The following is a 27,263-nucleotide window of genomic DNA, read 5'->3' as shown; positions in this document are numbered from 1 at the left end:
AGTTAGTAGCTTATTCAAGCAAAGTTTGAAAATATGTGCCTTGGAAGAATACAATGAATATTTCTCAAAAAAGGAGAGAGACCATGAGCAATTTGAAATAAATACTTCTGTAGGAGTAATGCCTAAAGCACATAGTTACCTGCAATGTAGTCAATCTATGAGTCTCTGTCTCAGGACTTATATGGCCTCAACACCTTAGTATTTGAGCTACTCACCAACATTCATGATTTATCCTCTCCTTGTGAGGTAAGGAAGTATTTTCCCTGTTGTAAAGATGGTGAGCTCAGGCAAAATAGACTAAGCAACTTGGTCAACATGAGAAACCCCCCACCCCCTCAGACAGGGGAACTTAGCTCAGATCTCCTGATTCCCAGTCCACAGCCTTTACCACAGGGTCTTTAAGAAAATGATATGGACAACAGATGCCCAGAGAGTAGCAGCATGACTGACTGACCGACCAAGTATCTGGCAATGTTTGGCATTATGGATAGTTCTTATTTATGGCGCTGTAAAGGAACTTTGCTGAATATTATTTATTATTATTATCATTATCTGAAATACACTGACTTTGTCAGATACATCTGTTTTGTTGTAATTTCCATATTGATAAGTATAGAGTGCATACACAAAAACTATAATACTGGATGTACCAGTTCAAGGAAGGGGTTTACACTAAATGGAAGAGGTGGACTTTTGTTTTTTTGTTTTTTAAGTTTGGTACTCACATTTAAGTATTCACATTTATGTACCAAATCCCTATATGAGTGAGCAAATCAAGTGTTGGTATGTTCAAATGGTAAGTTAGCTTTCCAACAAGCTATTTGTTGAAGATGTAAAGTGTGCCTAAATGAAGCACAAGATGCATCCTTGTAATTGTGTAATCCTAAACTTAAAAAAACCTGACCCTAAATATCTAAATTTATTAATGAGATTGAGGTCATACATGAAAGTCTGAGACCTGCTTGTACACATAGAGGAAAATTACCCTTCCAATAACAAATGGCATAATTTTCAACTCCTGTTAGTCTAAAAAGTGGTCCAAGGTTCACCATTGGATGGTTCAGTCGAAGTCCAATGAGGAGGAAACAAAATGCAAAACATTGTTGTAAACAAACCATCTTCCAATGAAGTACAGCCGGAAAGTTCACTCCTAACAGCCCAGGTGGACTTTGCATAAAATTTCATGAAGACACAGCTCAGACCTTATGCTCAGATAGGGAAAATTGCAATCCCAGTGACATATGGTACGATCTTCAATTCTTTGTTGCTGCGAAGGAATTTATGACTGATCAAAGATTTAGAATTAGCAAATTGCATTGTATGACTTGGTTGTGAGCCAAACTGCTTTGGTGAATTTAAGACAATAGATACAGTACAGCATCAGGATTGTTTGACCACACGAAGGTCAACTTTTTGGCCTGTCTAACATACTTGTGAACTGATAGCAATCTCCATCTTAAATATATTAAGTCTAGCCCCTGGAAGTGGTACTTCCCGAAGAATTCCATTTTTAGAAGTATCTGCTCTTAAAGATAGTATTACTAGAAGTGCTATAAAACACAGAGATCCACAACTCTGTTAAACGAACCCTGCACATCCAAGATAAGTAGGTTCTGGTTTTCTAGATAAATAATTCTTTGTATACATTAAAAATGACTTTACTTTTAAATAAAATATAGCAAAGCTGGATGATACATCTATTTCATTTCAATGTGATGCTTTTGCAATTAATTTAATTCCTCATATACTGTATATAGATTTTTTGACATGCACAGAAGATTCTGCTATATCAATATTGGTATTAAATAACTGCAAAAAAATGTTGTCACTAGAATAATGGATGGAATTTGACTGTGCTGTTTATATTTATTGTCATGCTACTTGTCAAGAAAAGATTGATGCTACCATTCTAAAAATTCCTAGAAACAGCAAAATAAAATGGTCAGGAAATCCCAATGGCTTGAGTCTTATAATTCTCAAATTGAAATTTTAGCAGGTAGGAAAATCTATGGTGACCCTGATTATACTATATGCTTATTATTTTCACACTAATCTGAATAAATAATAGATTGGATTACTGTGTGCTTTTATATTGAACAAAGCATGATGAACTCAGCAATACTTATTCACATTTCCTCCTGAATCAAATAAAAGACTGGGTACATTCAACCATTTCCCTGTGCATGCTAAATAATCAGAGATCATGCCATCCAACACCCTTTAAAAAATAAGGAACTATCTTTTAAAGTTGGCAAAACAGATCAGGTGTGATTTTTCTTTTTTAAGGGAGGAGGGGAAACAAATCTTCCTCTATTCTTGAAAAATATTCTAAGCTGTGCTGACATTTAAAAAAAATGCTTTTCCAAGTGTCACAATTTTGATATATGTTAAACAATGTCAAAAAGGATATTCTTAAATTTTAGAGACAAAGATACAATAAATTACAAGTCTCTCATATCTGACAAAGGACAAGATAGTTATTTCCAGTTTGAAGGGGATGGATTGTCTATCCTGCAAACAGTGAGAAAAAGACCTCTGAATGAATGGGGATCTCTGCTGGTTAAGGGGACAGGCCAGGAACAGAAAGGGTGAAGGTCACATCATCGCTGACACAGATGCTAATGTTAAAACCAAAAGAAAAGTAAAGATGGTTTAGGCTTCATTTACTGTTCTGGGAGACACAACCACACACTTTGGAAGGGGAGACAGGGACAGTAGAAGCTAGGAGGAAGTTGGAGCGGAGTGGGAGGTCCCAGGGTTAGAGTGGGCCAGAACTCCATAGGATTTGAGCCATTAAGTAAACTTCACACCCACTCACTCCCTGACAGAGTGATTTGAAAAAAAAAAAAAAAAAAAAAAAAACCTCAGCCAAGAGGATTACCAAATTACAGAATATCCAGTGGGAAAACAAACCAGATCTCCTAATTAGGTTCTTTTCACAAGGACATTTCCCTCTATGTGGGAATCTAACTCGCTCTCCAGGCTGGCAAAAGAACATAATTATTTAGAGCCATGTCTTTATGTGATGGGTCATTCGCCCCACACTATCCATGCAGAGTTGATATAGGCAAGAGAGGCCAATTAGCCATAGGCTGCCTCAGCAGCGCTAGGATGCAATGAGGCTTAATTGGGATTGAAGCTCATCTGGGCAGAAGCAGGTGTAGCTTCTACAAAGCTCAGGAGCTGGCCACAGACGGGCTGCAGTGAGGAAGTGTCACTCTCTGATACAAGTGGGGAGAGTAGGAGCCTGTAATAGGAGTGTAGGAAGCAGTCCAGGGAAGGAGCAGTAAGAGAGAATAGATCTGAACTGCTGGTTCAAGGGCCCTGGGTTGGAACCCAGCGTAGAGGATGGGACAAGCCACTGTGGGAGTGGCACAATGTATATGGACACTGCATGAAACTGGGTGGCGAGAGACTCTGGCGAGACCCTGGAAGGGGAGGACAATTGTGACTTGGCTGGAGGATTACCACGAAGGAGAGGTGCTGCAGCTCCTGACCAGTGAGAAAGAGACCACAAATGAGTGATTTGACGCAAGGGGCTGGACAACCACCAGATGGGGGCAGTGAGCTAATTCCGCAGATGAGACACGAAGAGGCGCCACTGAACAGTGAGTAGCAAGCATACGATAACACTTTAGAAGACAGAAAATTACCACATATGCAAGGAACACTGACATCAGAAAAGAAAAACTGGCACATTCCCTCACATTTTCATCCAGAAGAAAGATACCAGCAATTGCATAACTCTGGGAAGGAGGAGACAACAAGAGAGGAAAACACTATTGATATGATAACTTGATAACTGACAACTTCCACAGAGAGAGAGAGAGAGAGATAAAATACACAGACACACTTACATTCTTTTAATCACTGTCTTACAAAAAAGTTTTCAGGAATGGTAATTAAGTTATGTGGTTATCATGTCAATGGAAAGCCAACATGACAATAAATGACGTCACATGCAAAAAACCAAAACAGATTAATCACTTTTTCAGAAAGAGAGATTTATTGCATTCACCTATGCAGGAATGTTAAATTAAAATAAAATAAAAAGGTCACCAGGTTTTTAATAATATATAATAGTGAGAATACTAAGAAAACATTTTATAGCCCTCTGCATTTGATGTACTGCATTTTTTGGGTGCGGGGGCTGGGGGGGGGAATGATGCAAATATACTTTTTTTTTTTTTTAAATGACTTAGCTCTAAAAGAAGGGACTTTCTAGTTCAGATTACTTGGATACTCTTACTGTTTACCCTTCCCTCTTTTTTCTAACGTCAGAAGAGATTTCTCTCAGAACTTCAAATAAATAAGAAATCCAGCTGCACAAACACTATACTTTCTGTTAGATTACTTTGGCTTCTTATGGAATATTTGACTTTCTCAGAATGTAAATGATTAAAGGGAACCCATCATATGAAACTGGTTGGGGAAATGTTTAAAGTGGTATGGCACCTCTACAAATATGGTATAAAGAGAAATAAAAAGACCACGGTATGGTCAAGCATCGCAGGTATCCCAGGAGGCCTAGGGGAAATATTAATGTCACTAAATAAAACACCTTCCATTTAGGAAATAGTCTTTAAATTATAATTCTATATAGAAAACTAAGCTGTATTTTTTAAAAAATATATGCTACCTAACATATAGTAAATGTGGCCAGTGAGGTTTCCTGCACATCTGTCCATTCATAAAGAGCATCTTGGAATAAAGCAGTTGTACAATACATAAATGTATCCACTTCTGTAGGCCATACCTCATTAACTGAGGCAGCGTAAACATGTTTTACTATGCAACTCCACAGTGCTTTTTTAAAATGGGGTTCATGTTATTTGCCTTTGCAAGGCAAATACACAGATGGTGAGCTTTGTCCAAATACATGGCTCTTTGTGGATCAGCAGCTCTATATGCCAAAGGGCTCTGTGGCAGTACAGACACCACCAGGTAGGCAACTTTCAAAATTATAGGACATAGGCCAAAAAGCAGATGCAAATATGGTTTTAAAGGCCTGAGAGATCAAATCTGTGGGGGCAAAGACCTTCTCATCTAAAACTCCAACTGCTTCATAGTCAAGTGGCACAGTTGAGAAAGCGACTTCATGTGTGGTGTCTACTCTTTCAGGGAATCAAAGAAGCTCTCCATGATAACATTCACGGACAAACCAAAAAAAACACTCCCCAGATCTTGGACTCTAAATTAGATCAATTAAACTTTAGTTTTAAAAACCAGAGGAAGTCAATGCACACTATGGAAGGACAATAATTTATTACAGTGCTATTTAATTCAGGTTCCTTATGGTCTTCTTTCAGCTATTTCTGTGCAACCCACCATTATTAAGATGTTATCATGTCTTTTACAACTTGGCGAGTCAGACAATTGTAACTGAAAACCAAATGTGCCATTTTACATCTTAACCTAAGATTTGTTTTTCATATTTCACGTCACTCACAGCATAGTAATTTCAGTAGGTAAAAGTGTCTGGTTAAACTGAATTCTCTCATGTATTTTACTATTTGGCTGTTTTTAAAATATCAACTACATGTATGCTATAATAGTTGTGACTCCCTCTGAAAGGCTAAAAAATTTAATTAACATATAAAATAGTTTTGAAACTTAACTTTTTAGGAAAGGTGCTGAGCAACTCATTTTTGGCTAAAATTCAAGTCTGATTCCTGTGAGTAGTTTTGATAATCTTTTCAGAATGTCAGTAATAGACCATAATAAATGCTGCATTATAATACTGCAATGTATTTACTATTATTCTGATTACAGATATCTGTTCCATGAAAATATTAGCTCTATTATTGTCTTGTTACTGAGAAGAATAATTATCAGACGCTTGAAGTGCTAGCCTGGAACTTGGGAGTCCTGAGTTCAGTTCCCTGCTCCATCACAGACTTCCTGTGTGACCTTGGGCAAGTTGCCTTCATTTCTGTGTGACTTAGCTCCCCATTTGAAACACAGGGATAACAATTCTTCCTTACCTCATGAGGGTGTTGTGAAAACAAGTAAATTAAAGATTGTGAGGCAGAAGCACTCAGAAACTTGTAATGGGGGCCATGTCAGTAATATAGACATGATTTAATGCTATTTAAATTATAAAAGGGATAGTAGAGACCATCTTTTACTTTGTACAGAGTCTAGCACAGTGGCTGCTGATCCTAACTGTATGAAAGTATTGCATAGAGGACCCAAACTAATAATTAGAAATAATAATGACTGGTATACACCACAGCCAAGATAATGTCTATTTGAACATTTACCAGACATCCACCCAGAGGATCTAATGAAAAGATGGAGTTTTAAATATTCAGAGGAGACCTCCTTGAAATCCTGTTTCAGGAACAAGTACAGACTTATTTCTGTGATCAAATCAGTGCTTTTTGGATATTTGTCCATATCACAAAAGTAACACAAGTTAGCGTGATTGAGCCTCCCTCAGAGACTGCCAATCAAGAGAACTGGGATGGTTGGGGTGCTAAAAGTTTAAAAAGTGAGGCACTTTTGGAAGGTACCCGGAAGCAGCCCAGCTGCTTGGTGTTGGCTGACTCTTTCCTGTGCTAACAGCCACTCAGTTTCATGAGCACCAAATTAATTCATCCAAAAATAACTGAAGAAAGAAAAAAAATAACCTTCATAATAATCTCCAAAAAGGGCTTCTGAGCATTCAGGGTTGCCTGTCTATTTATACAGGATGACCTCATTGCTGAATTTTCATCATAAACTAGTGATAAACAAAATCTACTACTTATTTGCCTAGAAGGCACTGAAAGAACCAAGCATGTATATTTAATTTATTTCACTGGTTTGTACAACTCACATATGCCATAAATAAATCAAAAGGTTTGCAGTGCATGTTTTCCCTTGCATTGTTATTCCCACCTTTTTTCAGGCATTTCACATGCTTCAGCTAAGTGTCTCACTGCCTGCCAAGAAACCCCTGTTGATTAATCCTGATTTAATGTAAGCTGCACAAAAGAAATATTTTATGATTTCCCTTTTCATGTAAGCAAAAACTGAGCTAAGTTGCTTCTAACTATATCCTTAGCAGTGGAACACTGTGATAAAATAACAGAACTAATTTTAATAGAGCAGAACATATTTTGAACCAGTCAGAATGGTGGGGAAGAGGAGAATGGGTGGGCAAAACTCCCCTTGACTTTAATGAGGTCCAAATTTCACCCAGTATTCCTTAGGTATTCTCTCCAGTAAGGGTAAAGAATATCGAGAATACTACTGTAACATTATCTACTTGCAAAGACAATATTGTAAAGAAATAGATAGCAATCCCTGTGTTTATGTAATATATTTGTCTGCCCACTTCTCTGTCCATTAAGAGTAGCTGAGTTGCCACTGCTCTTCAGGGGAAGAGTGCAAAGTATGACAGCCATGTGATTAGGCAAAACCTGTTTAATAACAGAGTGTCTGACCAGACTGGCTCTGTCATTGAATCACGGAGCAGATACAAAGAGATGCCATGCAAGACTGGGCCGTCCTGCCCCTAACTATTACTAAAGGAAGCTTTAATATATGGGATAGTGTCATTTTGATAAGTGACATTTCAGTTTCAGTAATAACCCGGTATTTGGCTGTTGCCCTAAAGAATGTGCTATTCTTGTGTGCAGTGAGAATATTGATTCTACTATTTTTTAAGGGAGGGAGTGAAGTGACTAGTTAACTTAATATGATAAATTTTATTTCAGTGGGCTGGATAACAAGTAATCTTTGTAGGAGGCCCCAAAACAGCACTAGTTTAAAATTTGGGCAAGATGGTCTCACTCTCCCAATCTGTTTGGTTGGGAGACAAAGGAATATTTCATATACAAATTTTTCAGTAAAACCCAGCAGTACCTCCTGTTCAGGCTCGACCTGGGAGTGATTAAAGTCTCTGTATGCGTGCGGAGTATTAACCCATTTCGGGTCTGAAAAAGTTGGCTGTATCTGGAAGGCTGAGCACCAAGACAGCCTTGGGATTGTTGGAATCACCTGGCTTTATTTGGTTTTAAGATGTGACCTTTCATCAAAAGAATGGCGATCCCTTCCCTTTGCTTTATTGACCATTACAATCCTGTAACCTTTTGTGTTTAGCACATTTTTGGTCTATGTACCAGATTCCCTTAGAACTGCGTCCTGTGGGTATACACACAGCACCTGCTATTTGCAGGAGTGGACACATCTTTGACTAACACAACACTTCCCATGTCTTACATTCTTTCTGTTTTTATCTTCTTCTGCAAAGATGTATGATATATGAGGATTTTCACTATGGACTAGAAAATAGAGTGTCAATGGAACATCCTAATGGGCAGATGAGCATATCCTAATTAGGGCCGTCGATTAATCACAGTTAACTCATGTGATTAACTTTAAAAAAAACATGATTAAAAAAATTAACCACGATTAATTGCACTGTTAAACAATCGAATACCAATTGAAATTTATTAAATATTTTGGATGTTTTTCTACATTTTCAAATATATTGATTTCTATTACAACACAGAATACAAAGTGTACAGTGCTCACTTTATATTACTATTTTATTACAAATATTTGCACTGTAAAAATAATAAACAAGAAATAGTATTTTTCAATTCACCTCATACAAGTATCGTAGTGCAATTGCTTTATCGTGAAAGTGTAACTTAAAAATGTAGATTTTTTTTGTTTCATAACTTCTCTAAAAAACAAAACAATGTAAAACTTTAGATGCTACAAGTCCACTCAGTCCTACTTCTTCTTCAACCAATCGTTAACACAAATGAGTTTGTTTACATTTATGGGAAATACTGCTGCCTGCTTCTTATTTACAGTGTCACATGAAAGTGAGAACAGGCGTTCCCAGGTATTTACGTGCCAGGTATGCTAGACATTCATATGCCCTTCATGCTTCGGCCACCTTTCCAGAGGACATGTTTCCATGCTGATGATGCTCGTTAAAAAAATAATGCACTAATTAGATTTGTAACTGAACTCCTTGGGAAAGAATTGTATGTCTCCTGTTCTGTTTTACCTGCATTCTGCCATATATATTTCATGTTACAGCAGTCTTGGATGATGACCCAGCATATGTTCATTTTAAGAACACTTTTACTGTAGATTTGACAAAACACAAAGAAGGTACCAATGTGAGATTTCCAAAAATAGCTACAATACTCGACTCAAGATTTAAGAAACTGAAGTGCCGTCCAAAATCTGAAAGGGATGAGGCATTGAGCATTCTTTCAGAAGTCTTAAAAGAGCAAGACTCTGATGTGGAAACTACAGAACCCGAACCATCAAAAAAGAAAATCAATCTCCTGCTGGTGGCATCTGACTCAGATGATGAAAATGAACATGCATCAGTCTGTTCTGCTTTTATTGTTATCGAACCCATCACCAGCATGGACACATATCCTATGAAATGGTGAAGATGAAGGGACATATGAATCATTAGTGCATCTGGCATGTAAATAGCTTGAGACCCCAGCTACAACAGTGCCATGCGAACGCCTAGTTTCACTTTCAAGTGACATTGCAAACAAGAAGCGGGCAGCATTATCTCCTGTAAATTGTAACCAAACTTGTTTGTCTGAACAATTGGCTTAAGTAGGACTGAGTAGATTTTTAGATTCCAAAGTTTTACATTGTTTTATTTTTGAATGCAGTTTTTCTTTTTTTTACATAATTCTACATTTGTAAATTCAAGTTTCAGGATAAAAAGATTGCACTACAGTACTTTTATGAGGTGAATTGAAAAATACTATTTGGTTTTTTATAGTGCAAATATTTGTAATCAAAAATAAATATAAAGGGAGCACTGAACCCTTTGTATTCTGTGTTGTAATTGAAATCAATATATTTGAAAATGTAGAAAGCATCCAAAAATGTTTAAATAGTATTTTATAATTATTTAACAGTGCAATTAATCGTGATTATTTTTTGTAATCGCTTGACAGCCCTAATCCTAATTAATTTCCTATGCTTGCCCAGTGGAAGACACTGATGGCCCTGAGAACTTTGTCTTCTACCTCCATGTCTCCATGTAATATTAAAGTAAAAGGTAATGGTTGATATAGAGAAAGGTTAAAATCAGAATAAAAATATTTTAATTTCATTGAATTGCAAAGCATTAGTAAATATACATTATATTTATCACTGCAAATATAAATTAAGGATTCCCCTACAACTCAGAGTTCTGGATTTCTGCCTTTTGTCTGCAAGCAAAACTACTATATTGTTGGTTTCCTAATTTTCACAGTGGAATATCAACTTTCATAGCAAACAATACAAAATTTCAATGTTTTAGTAAAAGAAACATTCTGGCAACAATGTAGCAAGGGCATGGCAAACTCTTTGTAAATAATACACTGTGGTGACGTCCAAAGACCAAAAGTGAGTATGAACAAAGCAAAATGGGTGAATAATAAATTCTGTTTTATTCAGGTTGCTATGCCCATCAGTATGGTACCTGAGCACCTAAATACAACTGTGCTCCCCAGATTCTTTCCTTCCTTGGAGGCCTCCCATTCACACGCTGATCAGACCAATGCTACTTAACAGATCTGACAAGGCCATGGCAATGTAGCCACAGCTGAGATATGGGGATAGAGATGAGCAAAAGAGAGAGAATGAAGAACAAAAGAAAGACAGATGAAATCTTGAAGGGTGAGGAGACCAAAAGACAGATATTAGAACTGGAAAGCAAGTAAATAATTGAGCAAACTGAGAAAAGACATGGAGTCTGGGAATTTCAGACAAGAAAGAAGTTACAGATAAATCATATCAGAACGTGAAAATAAAAAGGATTACTTTGAAAATCTTTGTTAAATGCTCATTATTTCATTTTTAATACACCTTAAACCCACAAAGGTTTTTCTTTGGGGGAAGGGAGGAGGCTGCTGCTCAGTCAGGAGCTTTGTTTCTGGCTGATTTAAAAACCTGAAGTAACAAAAGAAAATAATAATCAATATTCCCTTGTGCTGATTAACCTCTGAGGGCAATCATCTACAAATCTCAGATTAAGAGGAGGCAACAGAAGAGCAGGTGGGCTGTTGGGCTGAATATGAAGTTGCAACATGGGAAATTTAAACCTTATTATGGAAAGTTACTGAAGTGCATGCAGCATTCCACAAATATATAGCTGTTTCATATAAGGAGGCTTTTCCAGGGTGAAATGCTGAAAATATGCTACTCAGTTTCAAGATATAGTATAATTATTTAGAGTACAATCATTATGGGCCAACTGCTGCCCCCAGCTCAAAGTCCAAGAAGCTGGGCTGGGCACTTTAGAGTTCCCCAGGATCTTGGGAGGAAGAGGGCAAAAGGAAACATCTCCCTGAGGACATCCAACAGCAGCAGAGCTGCTTTACAGAAGAGACTGAAACGTCTGGGCTGTAGTTGCTCTCATGGTTGCCATGTATTCCTCGGTAGGCAGAAGTGATGGATCTGCTGGACTGTTCAACACCCACACATTTAGACTCTGCTGCAGAGCTGAGTTGCATGGCACACAGGCAGGCTTCTGGAATCTATCACTGCCCCCGTGTGCAGTGGAACTGAACTGGCTCTGTTTCCATCAAGGCCCTCCATTCTTATGGTAGAGGGATAGGGCAGGGAGAGCATTTGCTCCCCTATACTGTGAATTACTCTTATTTTAATGGAAAAGAGTAGAACTTAACTCTCAGACATGTAGGATACTTAGTTCCCAAACATGTAGGTGTACCTTTAACAGCACGCATATTAAATTTTATTTTTGAACTACCACTTCAAGTTTTAATTTTTCACAGGCTGTTGATGTTTGAGACTACTGCGCAGACCATGCCGTCTTATTTCTAACACAGAAGTAGTATGTATAAATAATCACATAAATAAATAAAACTCAGGCCAGCAAGAAACTCTTTTCCCATTAAAGTCAGCAGGAAATGCATTGGTTTTAAACCCAAATTTTCCGTAAGTTTCACTACTTTATATTTAAAAAAATAGAAGTCAAATACACATAGCTTTTCTTTAACTTAAATTGTACTTTGGCTTATTAGTAGTGTCCAGAAATTTTAAATGGAGAGAGAAATTGTGTCTCTATGCTTGACAGATGATCCACCTCGGATCCCTGCCTCCTCCCTCATCCCAGTACTCTCAAATCAGAACACTCCCCTGCACTAGCCTTCTTTCTTTCCCCTCCACAGTTTGAGCTCTACAGGTTCCATCTACCCTGTGTGCTGGGTAGCTATTACTATTATGCAGGCAGGTAAACAAATCCATTTGCATTTAGTAAGGGTTACAACTGGACAAAAGTTATCCTGTGAGTGGAGATACAGCCACCACCACCCTGTCAGCTGGTGAGCTGGAATCTACAGTTCAACATTTAGTTCCTGTTTACGTTTAATGCAATTATGTAAAAAAAAAAAATACAGACTCCTACATGTTCTCTTCAAAAGGAACCACACACCCTGCAGCTTTACATCAGTGCTAATCCCCCATAGGTCCTCAGTCCAGCTTTACTCCCTTTCCCCTCTAACATCATGTTCTTAAACTAAGGACTCAGCAGGAAATAATGCTAAGGTCAGACTCTAAGGTGTATTGTTCTTTTCAAAAGGAATTACCTACTGTTCTTCATACTCAAGACATCTCAACGTGCTTTTCAGTCATGAGCTATACAGCTACTAATGGCCAAATACTAGTCTGGCAAACACCCCTCTCATGCAATGACTTGTCTTGAGATTTTATATCCATATTTCAGGGCAGAATTTGGGCCTAATTGTTCAGTAATTCAGGGCAGCCATCATGAAATTAACAACAGCCACACAGACCTTTGAACAATAAATTCTATTTATTTTAAGAGGGAATGTTGACCAGAATATAAATATTATCCCAGATTCTTTAAAAGAAGCCATGGAAACATTAAAGCTTCATATTATTATCTGACATTTGAACTCAGGACCTTTCAGCTTGGGGCAACAGTGCCAACTAAGCAACACAAACAGAACTTTTAAATTCTTTGCACAAATTATCGAATAAATTAAACGCATAATATTTGAATGAAAGCCTTGAGGTAGTATCAGACATGAAACCAAAACATTTGATGCCGCATCTACACTTCTGATGTCCAGATCTGAGATGTGGTTGTAACTAAAATGCATTCCTTATATTTCTCCGTAGCACATAATTTAATCGTGAAATCCCCGTTCTAAAATGTTAATATTTTCCAAGAAAAAACATAGGCTGTACATCTATTGACCTCTTAGAAATTTAAAAATTTTGAAACTATAAATCTCTGGCAGGTTATTCAAGGGCAGAATTACCCTGCTATGGCTAGGTGAGGTTAAGACATTGACATCTTGTGCTTTTCTAGCTATAATTTATAACTCTGCAAAAGACCAGTCTTTTATTCCCATCCATTAAAAAGGGAGTAGCACATCTGTTAAAACTCTACTACAATGGCTGGCTTTGCATTGCAACAGGAAACGTAACCCAATCATCTCAGAACTTGTACAAATTCTATTCCTTTTTTCATGTAAAAGGATTTGAAAATGTAGTTCACTGAAACATCTGTTAAGCTCTTGAAACCCTAACACATGATATTCTTTCTTCTCTATTACCTGCCAACAAAAATATTTGGTTCTATGTAAGAGTATAGCAAGAGTGTGATAATAGCACTGTGCTTCCTTTTTTATATGCCACTGTACACTGACAAGATCATACGTGGTGACACTAGTTAATATATTCTGTATCAAAGTTTAAATCTTATGATAAATGTATTGAATTTTAATTGTACATGTGTCTAGCAAAAAGTCAGAAAGGGTTTTGAATGACAGATTTACATTAATTAAAAACATGAGAGACTATTTAGCCATGTCATTTTAAAGTCAACTTAATAACCTTGTGTATATTTTTGTTTTATAATTTATTTTTTAAAGACATAGATCAAGCCAGCTGGACACATACCTAGTCTATGTAACCATGTATTTTCTACCACTGTTACCTTCAAAATCCCTCCTCCAATACTTCCATTTGTTTTTTTGTAACATCCACTTGTTGCAGTTTGTCTTGAAGTAGACTGTAAGCTCTCCAAGGCAAGGCCTACCTTTTACTGTACGATTGTATAATGTCAAGCAAAATAGGGACCTGGTCCTGATTATGGCCTCTGCTTGCTGCAATAACAGAAGCAGTAAATAAACAAAACAGGACAGAGCTGCTGCTGATATTACTATCTGCCACAAAAAAAAACAAGCATGGACATCCGTTTTAACTAATTTCAATATGTCTTGGTTTGGGAAAAGTAGGGGGTGGGGGTAGGGGGGAAAGAATCCAAGTTCAATTTTCACTAGTCTAAATATTATAAACATCTGTTGGAATCACCATGTTAACAAGTTTCAGCAGCAGAACACCTGCAAACTTCCTGTGAATCACTATGACCAGCACTGATACAGTATATCACTCATTACGGTAGGCAGCCATAAAAGAGGCTTGGATGGGGTGGAGTCGCATTACTTTCAGTATGATAATCTATTTACAGCAATAATTAAAATGGTATATGGGCAAAAGCCTTAGATTTCAAAGAAAGAGTAAGTTTAAGAAAGTTACTTAAGAATATCCAGTAGTATAGTTAGACATCTGTAACACTATTGCTTAAAACAGGCACTTAAAATAGCCTGACTCCATGAAGAGTGGCCTAATTACTGTAACTAAAGTCACTATAGTCACAGCAAGTAACAGCAAATAAAGAAAGGTTTATATTAGAACACTTCTCTTCAATGCTTCAGGGAATCAGCTAAAACTAGAGGCCTATAGGCAATGTTTCCTTGTACTAAATTCTGTCATGCAGAATATTCTCATTGCCACATGCAAGAGGCTGCATGACCTCTCTCAAGAATGGAGATATACAGTACGTGGCAACATTCATCTCTGAAGGAATCATACACTGTCACATTCAGATTGGAGCAACACACATTTATGAACTTAACCACTAAAAAAAGGGGGCATTTTTAAAAACACACAAGATATACCTTTGCCCACTATTTGGAATCAAAATGAAACATCTGACCAGCTGGTAAGCTGGCATAATTTATAAGAAGTGTAATTTAAGCAGACAATTTAAAAATGCCATTAGGTCATTATCACAAAAATAAATGTGACAAAAATGAAAACGAAAAGCTCTCAGTAATTAGCAGTAACCAGTTTAGCAAATTGGAGGAATGTATTATTGTGGATACACTAGATGTAAAAATTTAAAGACTAGGTTTCCAAAAAGTTTGGCCTTTGAGCCCTACCATGTTATCCACCGTTCTCTGTGCTTCTCTACTAAACCCTTGTTTTGTGAGATAAAATGAAAAATGATTATTATTAACTGTTTCTATTGTAATAGCATCAAAAGGCCCCAGTCAGGATCAGGGCCTCACTGTCCTAACCATTTTTGATGTTACACATATGCAACAAACTATGAACATATGGTCTGTGCCCATAGTAACTGCAGCCTCAAACTCAGACAAACGCAGTACCCAGCCCAAAACACAAGTCTAGGCTCTGGGGACATCTGCAATAGGAATGGGGAGAAGACTCCTGTATCCAAACCATAGAGTGAAAGTGGAGCTGCTCCAGAAAGCCTACTCCAGCTTAGTGACAGGAGGAGTAAACTGTGAGGAGGTCCTAACACAAACTCTCAATGTGGGTAAGGAGTAGAGCATACTTCTAGGGGCAACATTTAATTTCTACAACAAAAAATCCCTCCCTATGGCTTAACTAGGAGTACAGCATAGCTGGGCTGCACACTGTGAAAGGGATGCACATTTTCTGTGGGTCCCCAGGTTCTGATACCAACTTTGGCAGTGGTAGCACCCATGAGGTTTCAGGCAGGATTTGTCACACTAAGCTGTAATAATGAGATCTGCCCTCATCCAGGAGGATCACAATAGCACCTGTAAAGCCTCAGTTGATTAAAAGAAACACACACAAAGAACTGATTGAAGCAATATGGCTTGCTTTAGGGATGGTTGTCTAGTCAATGCTGATCTCTAACTCTCTTTTACACACCAGCCATAAACAAACAGATACCATCATATCATATGAGATTATTATCAAAAGAAGTGATACAATGATAAAATAATTCCTGAAATGACCTAATTAGCATTTTACAATTTAAAATAGAAAAGGATGAGTTTATCTGAGCCACACAAACAAAACACAAATACAAAGGGCTCATCAAAGAAGATGCATCAAAGTAAATAAAACTGTTATATTCATAACAGATCCCAGGAGCTGCATCTTTTTTCTGTAAACTGATACCGTTACCTGACACACCAACCATACTCTAGTAACGCTTGTGGATAAGGAGGACATTTACCCTATCTTAGCAGATGCTCCAGGGACTGGATTTTGTACAACAAGCTCACGTGTACATGCATAATTTTGATATACTGACTACTGCATGTGTGGTTGAAGGATTCTAACACCTGCCTCAACAGCTGATAGTGTTCATGGACCAACCCCACTGGAACACGTGTTTTGCACATACAAATTCTGCAACCTGCACACAGAACTGAGAGACTATTCAGATTGCCTGTGCAACTGTTAGTATGCCAAACTGCGAGAGCAGGCGTATGCTCAGTTCTGTTGTCCCAAGTGAAGGCTGGTTTAGGCATCACTTGGAATCTGGCCCTACTGTTGGAGATATCTCTGGAATTTTGGCCTACAGGCCACTTATAGAGAAAATGCTTTTATATGTTTTGGGCCTGATTCTCTACTTACTTGCACCTATGTAAATTAGGATGAACGCCATTTAAGACAATGGAACTACACCACTGCAAAACTGGACTAAGTGAACATGCAATCAGGACCCTTTCTTGTACATAATTACACAGATTCAGCATGTGACTCAGCCATTAATCTCACAAACTATTGGGGGTAATATTATTGATGGAGCTACTCAGGGATGATACCTTACTCCTGTCCTCTCCTTCCCTGCTTCTTTTCAAATGAAAATAATTCAGTTTGTCTGTTTCACTGGCTCAGAGAGACAATGAGTTGTGCAACCTCACAACCACTGGCATCCATCACTTTGTCTATTGTGAGAGGGCCCAAGATGGGGCTGAACAACTACCAAGATAGGCTCGACTCAGTATGGGTACAGATACCTTCTTTCCACACCCCAAATGCTCGGTCTCAAACAGGATGGAGCCATTTTTTTCCTCTTTGGGAATATCATTCTCTCTCAGTGAGTAAATGATGAGACACAGTCAATAAGGTTCAAAAGCAGTCAATTCTCAGCAAAGTTAAAGTCATCCTGAGCCCAACAAACCAATCTGGATACTTTAGAAATAGCTGAGGTGAGGAACTGGAGGAAGAGGGGTTAACACCCCCATTTGACAGCACTGTAATCTCTTAATAAAGAAGAATGCTAATGGTAGGCACGAAAGGCCTAATTAACCTTCTTTGAGTAATGGACCCAATCCAATGTTCACTAGAGTCAATGTCAAGACTCCATCGACCTCAGTGTGCATTGGAAAGGGCCCATTGTAGGGAATCAAACAGTAAGTAGACCCATTTTTAATGTGTTACTTTTAATCCTTTCAAGCCATGAGGTTCTGTTAGCTAACTCATCATTCTATGGGGGGGCTACTGAAATATTGTAATTATTAATCCATGTGTAATATAGTTTGTCTGAAAATATGTAAAAAGGCTGCAGAAACTGTTCTGTAAAATGATAGATCAGTGACTTTTGGGGGCAGGAGGAACCTGAGACTACTATATTGGCTATCTAGCTCCTCAAATGGCAAATCCCCGGCCACACCCCATGCACTGGGTACTTACAACTTTATCTCTCAACAAATTTCTTCGAATAAATCCAAGGGTCTTCTCTCCATTGAGTGGTATGTTTTAACTTCAGGCAACTTTGAGGGTTATCCCAACACAAAAAGACGTGTTTGAAAATGTCTTAACAGTCAATATATTTTCCATGCTCAGATATTTAAAAAATGGCCTTGTGGAATTCTACCTGTTGATAGCACGCACACACACACACACACACACTCTCCCACACCTCCCCCCACACTCCTGGTTAAAAAAAAAAAAACAAGGAAATCACTGCCTTTGGATTAAGAATAAGGATAAGGAAGATGATATTCACCAGGAAGCTATAAGCCTCTGAAAAAGAAGGGTGTACACTGAAAGTGCTTTCCTTCAGCTATCAATGATGCCATTAGCAAGGTTCTTTAATCACAGCACCTACATATTCATCTATTTACAAACCAAATGTACCTGAGCATGCACTTAATTGAAAATTCAAAACAACTTTTTAAATTCTTTAAATGTGTATTGAAGCACATCACTAACCCCACAGCATTCCACCCCTAATATGTGCAGCTACCCATTAACAGGGCAATGGAAATCAGGCATTCCAACATTCTATGTATTACTTTAGATTGACAAAGTTCATCTGAAATGGTTTTAGGACCCTTTACTACAGCTCACAGGCTTGACAGCATGATCACCATTAAAACCGTGCTTGCATTAAAAAGAGGCAAAAGGTTAAAGCAAATATGTACATCTGGATTTTTATAACTCCAGTCCCATGATTTAAAAACTGAAGATGTGTAAAATGCTGCAAGGCATTCACTTACCATGGATTTGGTGAAAGGCCGAGCCAAGGTAAACAGCAGGGTATACACCCACCAGTTGCGATGAATGGATGAGTAGATCATATTTCCAGGATGCACTGCATTAGAAGTCACCCCGTGGGGAGAAAGGTGGCGGTTTAGCTCATTGGAGAACAATATATTGCAAAGCTTGGAACGGTTGTAGGCCACGACAGCCCAGAACTCTTTCTTAGATGGAGAAAGCAGGCTGAAGTCAAGCTTTCCTGAGGAATCTTTAATTTCTGAAAATCTAAAAAACAGTGCACGTGCTTTAGACATTCTGGGCCAAATTCTGCTCTCATTTACAACAGAACAACTCCTTGGAAGTCACAAAGGTTGTGCTCCTGCAAATGACAGCAGAATTTGGACTGCAACCAACATGCAACTTGCTTAGCAGTTTCTTAAAATCTAAAAGAAATTGCTTGTGGTCCTCAAAAACAACTTAATGTTATATGGGAGTAAAATTATTAAATGAATTCACATCAGAAGCAAAAGATAGGTTATTTAAAAGCCATAGTTTATACTATACGAACTACATTCTTTTGCAACAGGAATAAAACCAGCTTTTTAATTTTGTTTTTGAAGACTCACATGATTAACATACATTTAAATAATTTAGAATAAAAGATTTCTGCTTTTCAAAGAAGAGTAATACAGTGTTCGTTCTTAACCATTTTTTCCTAGATTATTTTAATCTAATGCTCAAGTACTGCATATTTTAGTTTAAGTGTCCAAGTAACTACAGATGACTCTTGCTGCCTCTTAGACTCTTTTTAGATTAAAAATTGATGATTATAAAGTGGTTATAACCTTGGTAACTTGCCATCAATAGTCTTATATGTTAAAAGATAAATGTAAACAAAGCCAAAATGAGTTCTGGCAGACTATAATGTTTTTAAGTATACCCATGACATGATTGAACACAAATCAAAGTAACTAGTTGATGTTTTTTAATTGGGTCTGACAGAGTCATTAAACACCAGCTGTTTGTTTGGTTCTCTCTTTTTTTAATAATAACAAAATAGTGAATTTACTAAAGACACTTGCATGAAAAACATTACTTTCTAGATAGTTCTCTATCCATCCTTACATTATTAGTTTATTAAATTACCAGTACATATTAGTGCTGAGAAATAAATATCACTGATAGTTGCAAAACTATGCTCCACACAAGAGTGCTGCTTTAAAAACAAAAAAAGGGTGGGATCTAGCAAACTCACTTCAATATGTAGAGCTTTTAGAATCAGCTGGGGAAATGAGGGACAAACATAATCGTGGTGTACATTATAAAAATATTTTAAAATGCCTTTCCTGATTTGGCATTATACATTCCAAATTAAGCGACTGACTGGTTTGTTTGTGTTTGCTGGTGTTTTTTAAACTTATGTCGGGGCAATAACAGTAAAATACACAAATAAAAAGCCTACAAGTTTCCAAAGTCAATAGGAGCTGACAATGCTTTGTCCCTTTCAGAATCAGTCCCTCATTTGATCTCAGGTAATAAAATGCCTCTTTCATAATTTTCACATTCATTTAGGGCACAATTCTGAAATCAACGGGGCTAATCCAGGAGTAAATTATTACTCAACATGAATAAGGGTGGCAGACTTTGCTAATCAAGCCCTTAGTAGCTGTCTAAAACACCAAAGTATACTATACAAATACAAAAAGAAAAGGAGGACTTGTGTCCTCCTTTTCTTTTTGCGGAGGACTTGTGTCCTCCTTTTCTTTTTGCGGATACAGACTAACACGGCTGCTACTCTGAAACCTGTCATTATACAAATACAGTGTTTTGTGTCTGTCACCAACACAATAGTAATGTAGTGACACGTTTTTAGCCCAATCCTGTGAGTCAGTCTTACGTCAGCAACTCCATTCACCTTGTTGGACAATCAAATTAATTATAAACAAATAAAGATAGGAAGAAAGTCAATCTACTTATTATTCTTATTTCGTACAATGTACTTAAACTACATATAAAATGACTTTAAACTCAATTCCTTTGCACTGAATCCACATAAGTAAATAAAATAGAGCAAAGGACCAGAGAGGCAAATAAATGTTTTGCCTCAGAGCAGTCTAGCATAATAATTTCTGCAAACATAGGACTTTATTTTCCCCCTAACAGGGAGTCTTGATTCCAACAAAAAGATTCACCCACGGTTTATGGAAGTAATTAGATACCAACACTTCCATTTTACAACACGGTTTAAGGCTCAGCGTTCTCAAGTAAGTTAGAAAGTACTACCAGTATTAAGACCTGCTCTCTAAACTAGCCCTCCTCATCAGCTTATTGTCACTGAACAGCTAGAAAAAACAGCCATTTAACAATTATTTTAAATGTTTAAATATGATTTAAGACACAAGAAATGAATCCCTAAAATAGAAAAGCAATAGGTTGGATTAGTAATTATATTTTGACATGCACAGCGACTTATTTTTTGATAGGTTTCCTAAAAGTTGGCTCATCTCATTCAGTTAGCAACGAGCACTTTAAAATAATCTTATTTTTCAAAACAAAGATAAAGCTGTATAAAGATATGGGCTCTAGTTCCACATAGCACTTAAGGGGAAAAAAACCCAAAGATGTCATTTAAAATACTATTTGAGATACAAGCATACAAAGGGAAACAAGCAGCTGACAATTCAACATAATCTGCCATTAAACAACAGCTCATTTATATATATCCCATTGTGCCCTCCACATCTGGCAAGTGATTGGAGCTGGCAGATTTATTTCTAGAGATATCTTGCCTGCCCCACAGTAGCCTCCCTCACTCCTAACAGGACTCTGCGACTTGCTTTCACAAACCTGGTGTGATTTGCAAAGATAAGGATGTCCAGATTTTGTTACCACCTAATTACTAGATGTTTCATGTCTTTTAACACCAGGGAGGATTATTACCGGCATTTTCTATTGCTTCCTTTCATTTCAGCCATCATAAATTTAAAATGGTAAAAGTAAATCTATCTTCCGTGTGTCATTTATACCATAAGCCTCTCTGTTTGGAAGTGATAAAGATTTCAGCCTGACCCTTGGCTGGTCTCTCTCTACTGGATCTCCAGGGTTACATTCTATGGAAACATGATTAAAAAAATAAGCTTCATTCTGGGTCTCTTAAAACAGTGCAGAAATAAATAAATAAAGAGTTGCACCCTCTTGCTTTGCTAAATCTCTTGCACACCATGCAAAAAAGTGAAATAGAAATCAACAATAATGTTTTAAAGCAGGCCCATCATGGGCCTAATAATCCTGCAATCCCTGCACATTCTGAACTAAATCTGAAGCCAGCACGTGCTTTGGATGCAGAAAGAATTCAGAATTGGGCCCTGAGGCCCAGATTTTTAAAGGTATTTAGAAACATTGCTGCACCAAAATACCATTGACTATAGGTGGGATTTAGACTCCTTATTGCCTCAATCTCTTTTGAAAGAGAGATTTAGGTCTCTAAATCAGTTAGGCATTGCTGCATTTAACGTTGCAACAGCTAACTACCTTTAAAATCTGGGCCATAATCTACTTCAGGTAGTAACTGTTTTGTCTTTTTAAAAACTTCCTTCTCTTCAGTTATTAAAAATGTTCTAAAATCATTGCAAACATGTCTGAAATTTCATACTGTGCTTTTTGCCAAATTGTACTCCTAAAGGTAATCGGAGAGAAGTGCCATCTGATACCTTAATTGAAAAGTTAACCAAAAGATGCACAGCCAGATTTCTAATATAGACTAACTAACAAACTTCCCTTCCTACAATTATACAGCTAATGTCTGCATTGAATTCCCTAATTTCTCATTATAAAACAATTGGATTTCATCTAGCAGTCTTTAATTGCATTGTTTCTCCTGCTAGAATAACTGCACATTCTTCTTGGTAAGATGTTGAAGTTGTTGAATGACAAATCAATAAAGGTCATGCCATTCAGATTTAATCAATTATTATTCCATCTCCTAGCAAAAATCAATGAGTGGCCTGCAGTGCAGTGAAAAATCTGCATTCATACAAAGAGTGACCAAGACCAACCTATGCAGTATTATGAAACTTGTATGCACATAGAATCTCAGGGACAGATCCTGTATAGGAGTAATCCTACTGACTTCAAAAAGAATTGCTCAAGCAAGAGTAAGCACTTTAGGATTGGTATTTTTATTTTAAAGTTTGGTATATCCACTGTGGTGGTTTCATCCCAAGGATTGCAGAAAGGGCCAATCAGAGCTAAATCAAGAACTTATTCTGATTTTAACCAACCTGTGTGATTCTGATGAAACCATCACAACTCTTGCTGGAGATGAGCGGCGTAGAATGTCTTCAAGAAGTTGGACAAGGTAAAAATGCCCCAAGTGATTCACCTGGAAGGTGGCCTCTAGGTCATCTTCTGTCAAGGACCATGGAGCAGCAAAAACAGCAGCATTGCAGATCAGCATATGAAGCGGCCTGAATAATCAACAAGATATGCTGACATTAAAAAATCAAATCAAATCAAGTAAATAAAAAAGTACAAAGAATTAGATGTAATTAAATGTACTGTTGTTGTGATTTCTCTTATCATTTCAGAACGTCCACTGGAAAAAACCAAACAAACAAAGGAACAAAACAAAGGTAACTGAACAACTGGAGCTCAAATACTTTGCATCTCCAGGGGCACCATCAACACAAACGTTTGGAATGGACAGAAAAATAGTGGACATGCATAGATACATTCAACAGATCCTCCAGATATTCTACTCCAGATAATATTAAACCTCCAAAGTAGGGGACAGGCTCAATCTGCAAGACATAATTCCTCTAACCGTAGGAATTCTACCCCATATTCTTGGTCTTAATGTGCCCAAAGAGTAAAGATTACACAAGCTGAGCAGTCTCCACACAAGTCACCTTCATGCACAGACATTATGGACATTTAAGTGCTGCAGACCTGACACCTTTTAAAACCCAACTTTTTATCAGTCAGCTATGTCACGTATTTAACTGCCAAATAGGCAAAGTCAAGCCAAAAAAAAAAAGCTCTAATTTTTACAAACAGCTAACCAACCCCAAAATGTATAATTTAAAATAGAACAAAGAACAAGTATAGGGGAAACAGAAGAATGGTTTGTTTGTCTTCTGTTTCAACTACCCACTGCCTGCTGATGGGATGTCTGTGGGCCATGCTTACTTATGTACCATGAGAGGACAAGTGCACAAGCCAACAATCACCACTTTTCTGTGTGGTTCCAAGGCTGCAGCAGCAGGGCACATGCGTCCCAGTATTGGGGTTCTACAGAGACAATCCTATGAGAAATGTCAAAAATTAAGACTTGGATTTCCAAACAAGCCTAACATAATTAGGCACTGAGCACCTTTTAGGCACTGTTGAAAGTCCCATCTTCATTAACAGCCTAATTATCTAAAAGACTTTTGGGGAAATTAAAAAAAGGGGTGACAGACATCCGTTAAAAAATGATAATACTGAGAATGTTATCATCAATGAGGATAGATAGATAGATAGATAAACCCTTTAGTTAAAAATAAATTTCAACTAGAAACCCAGAAACAGTTCACTATGGCACAGTTCTGAAATAGTAATGTAACGATGTCTGATCAGTAGTCAACAGTCCCTTATTTTTATCTTTAGGTTCATTCTTGCAGAAACTTCACAGAAACCTTTAGAGGAGAATACTGAAACATGTGGAAGCTTTCTGAAGTACATTTTCTAATGGCAGGTTTCAGAGTAGCAGCCGTGTTAGTTTGTATTCGCAAAAAGAAAAGGAGTACTAGTGGCACCTTAGAGACTAACCAATTTATTTGAGCATAAGCTTTCATGAGCTACAACTCACTTCATCTGAGCTCACTTATGCTCAAATAAATTGGTTAGTCTCTAAGGTGCCACTAGTACTCCTTTTCTATTTTCTAATGGGCGGAGCTTCTGCTTTTTTTTTTTTTTTGGCAGGTGCAACCTTCCCATTAAATTTGCTCCCACATTTTACACTAGCAAAATAAATTGTGGATATTCGAAGTATGCGAAAGGGAGGCTGCATTTTAGAAAATGTGGTTCTATGTTTCTGTTCAAGCATCCTGGGTCAAAGTCTGCCTGTGTTTCACCTGTGCAAACCCACTCCACACAGTAGGAATAGATGGAAGGAACAAAGGATGACCAACCCGGAGTACCTTCACAGAAACATAAGACCATATTTTCAAAAGGGCAACCTTCCTTTTGTAGGCATAATTTGCCCCACTCCTGAATTGCAACTGCACAACAGTCATATGCAATGCCAGTATTCATTTCTGTCGTCAGTTTATTTTGAACTCACAAAAAAATGAGGGTGCATGTTGTGCTTGCCAAAAGGAATACAAAGTCACAAGCCTTCAGAGAATGCATCTTATGAAGTGTTAGATGCCTCTGTATCGCCTCAGAAAGTTTATGTGACACTCCTGTAAAAATGCATTTGCAGATAAGATATATACATGTCTTTTTAGACAGCAGTATAATACGATTTAGAACTGTGCTGCAGTATGTAAACAGTGGAAACCATGGTATGTCACCGGTGTGCGTCTGCTATTGACTCAAAGTTCCCTCATCTTGAAATATGTAGATCTATATTACAGGTCAAATGCTGCCCTCAGATGTACACACACATCCTGACTAAGTGAAAGACAGGAAAGCAGGTCACAAAAGAGATATGCAAAAAATCCATTGAAATGTACAAATAAAAACTAAACAGGAAACACTAAGCACTTAACTATTAAAAATTATTGATCTTCATGCAGTTCTTTCATAATTGTAGGTTTGATTTACACAAGGCACTTTTAACCATTTGGAATTACTAATAGGCAGTGAATCAAACCCTGTCATTTGCCACTAACTGCAAGTTGGCTGACATGACACAGAGGAGTTTCATCAGTGTCAGAGTGAAGGGTCTCCCTCCCAGAGTATAGAGCACCCACAAAACTGCTCAGGAGCACCACTACTCCAACTCATAGGCTATAGTTCTTCCCGTGCTTATTGTGCTTCCCTTATAAAGGCTACTGTCCCTTCCAGCTATCTAACCATGGACTCACTGGCCACACCCATGTCTCTCCCCTGTCAGGCACCCCAAACCTCTATTTAATGCAGTGGATGGCCTGTTAAACATCTCGACATACACACTCCCTTTCTAGTATGCACCTGCTGGGGACAAGGGGCAGAGGTTAGCCTAGTGTACATTTATCATAGATACACCATTAACCAACTTTCATTAATTTTTGCAGATCTTCAGCATATAAAAATCAAGGGACAGTGCTTAATTTAGTTTCTGCTTACATTGTGAATATGCATTATCTCACTTTTTCATATTTATCTGATGATTTAATTTATGAATTAGTGTCCTAGATACAAGACATCTTTTTTCCTCAAAAATAAAAAGCTACTTTGTGAGGTATATTAATATAAATTTTGTAGTTGGTACTTGGCAATGACTTTATGACAAGACACTGCATTGTGAATTCTCAATATACCAATGACAATAAAAAGAATATCCCTTATTGTTACTTTCAGTTGGCCTTTAAATTTATAAGGCAAATGAACACCGCATAAAACGACACAATCTGATGTAAGAGAACACAATAAGACAGAATGAGCCCACATATGAACCTGGACTATATTCTACCTAACCATATTTTAATATCCTTCATTAATGCTAATTATACAATAACTACCAGAGGCAAAATATGTACCCTGTACCTAAACCTGTCAGCTCAATTAATTAAAAACAGGATTCCAGAATATAAAACTATAAAATACTGTGAATTTTTAATTCTAAAGGCATTTAATTGAGTTTTATAAAAAGAGAGAATTACTTCTGCCCCTTTTTAATGAGGTTTTTTTTTATTTTTGAAACAACATCTTTTACTAAAAGTTTTTTTTTTTTACTAAAAGTAATTAAGATTCAAGAGAGTCGCTAAAATTATGAATCTCTGCAGTATTCTATCACAAGAATTAGTTTTATCTGTACAAAAATATACAAATAATAAAAAATAGAAACACTTTAATCAAATCCCCTAGCTAAATGGTTACTAGCAGACTATTTTTATTTTTTGTTAATTTTAGTGTTTGTAAATGATGCAAGACTTACAGTCCTGGAAAATGAAGTCCTCTTTACCCAGAGGGCAGCATTAGCAGAGATGGCTACAGCCTCATTTCTGTTCTAAAAGGACCACTTTTTGGACCGAGAGGATAGTTCAGGATCCAAGTCCATTAAGTCACTGGTCTCTCTTGTGATAACAAGGGGCCAATAAGTGTCAAGTGTGATGGTAGTTTTTTTGTGATGCGGACACCTAGCCAATAAGAACTGAACAAAGACCACCTACTTATTTCACATTAGCCATGTAACAGCCCTCATACGATCATGAATTTCAGCCACCAAGGGCAGATTCTAGTTTCCAAGGTGCAGCGCTTTTTATCACTGAACATCTCATTGTGCAGTATCTGAATGTTCAGGCTACATGACAATTCACACCACACATCTGATACTAAAGCCTTGCTTTATGACTGAAATAGTTTTAGTGGATAGCAGGACTGTGACCTTGATTTCACCAGTTTATTAAGAAACTGGGGCAGTCTCCATTAGCCTTGCTTATGACCCCTGTACAATAATCTTCTGCATTTAAAGCAGCCTGCTACTATTATTCATTAAAGCTACAGGTAAA

General features: G+C 37.4%; 1 protein-coding gene across 1 annotated transcript in view; it reads right to left on the bottom strand.

Moving 5' to 3' along the window:
* Window positions 1-27,263, bottom strand: part of WWOX (WW domain containing oxidoreductase) — a 677,011-nt gene that overhangs the window by 479,872 nt on the left and 169,876 nt on the right. The window contains exons 7-8 of the mRNA XM_074968810.1: window positions 22,848-23,033; window positions 18,588-18,852 (exon numbers count right to left, since the gene is read on the bottom strand). Coding sequence (XP_074824911.1) covers window positions 18,588-18,852; window positions 22,848-23,033 — 451 coding nt within the window. The remainder of the gene's footprint in view (window positions 1-18,587; window positions 18,853-22,847; window positions 23,034-27,263) is intronic.

Source organism: Natator depressus, chromosome 12 (assembly GCF_965152275.1).
Source record: "Natator depressus isolate rNatDep1 chromosome 12, rNatDep2.hap1, whole genome shotgun sequence".
NCBI lineage: Eukaryota > Metazoa > Chordata > Testudines > Cheloniidae > Natator > Natator depressus.
Note: the sequence above shows the minus strand (reverse complement) of the source record. Positions and strands in the feature narration are given on the sequence as shown.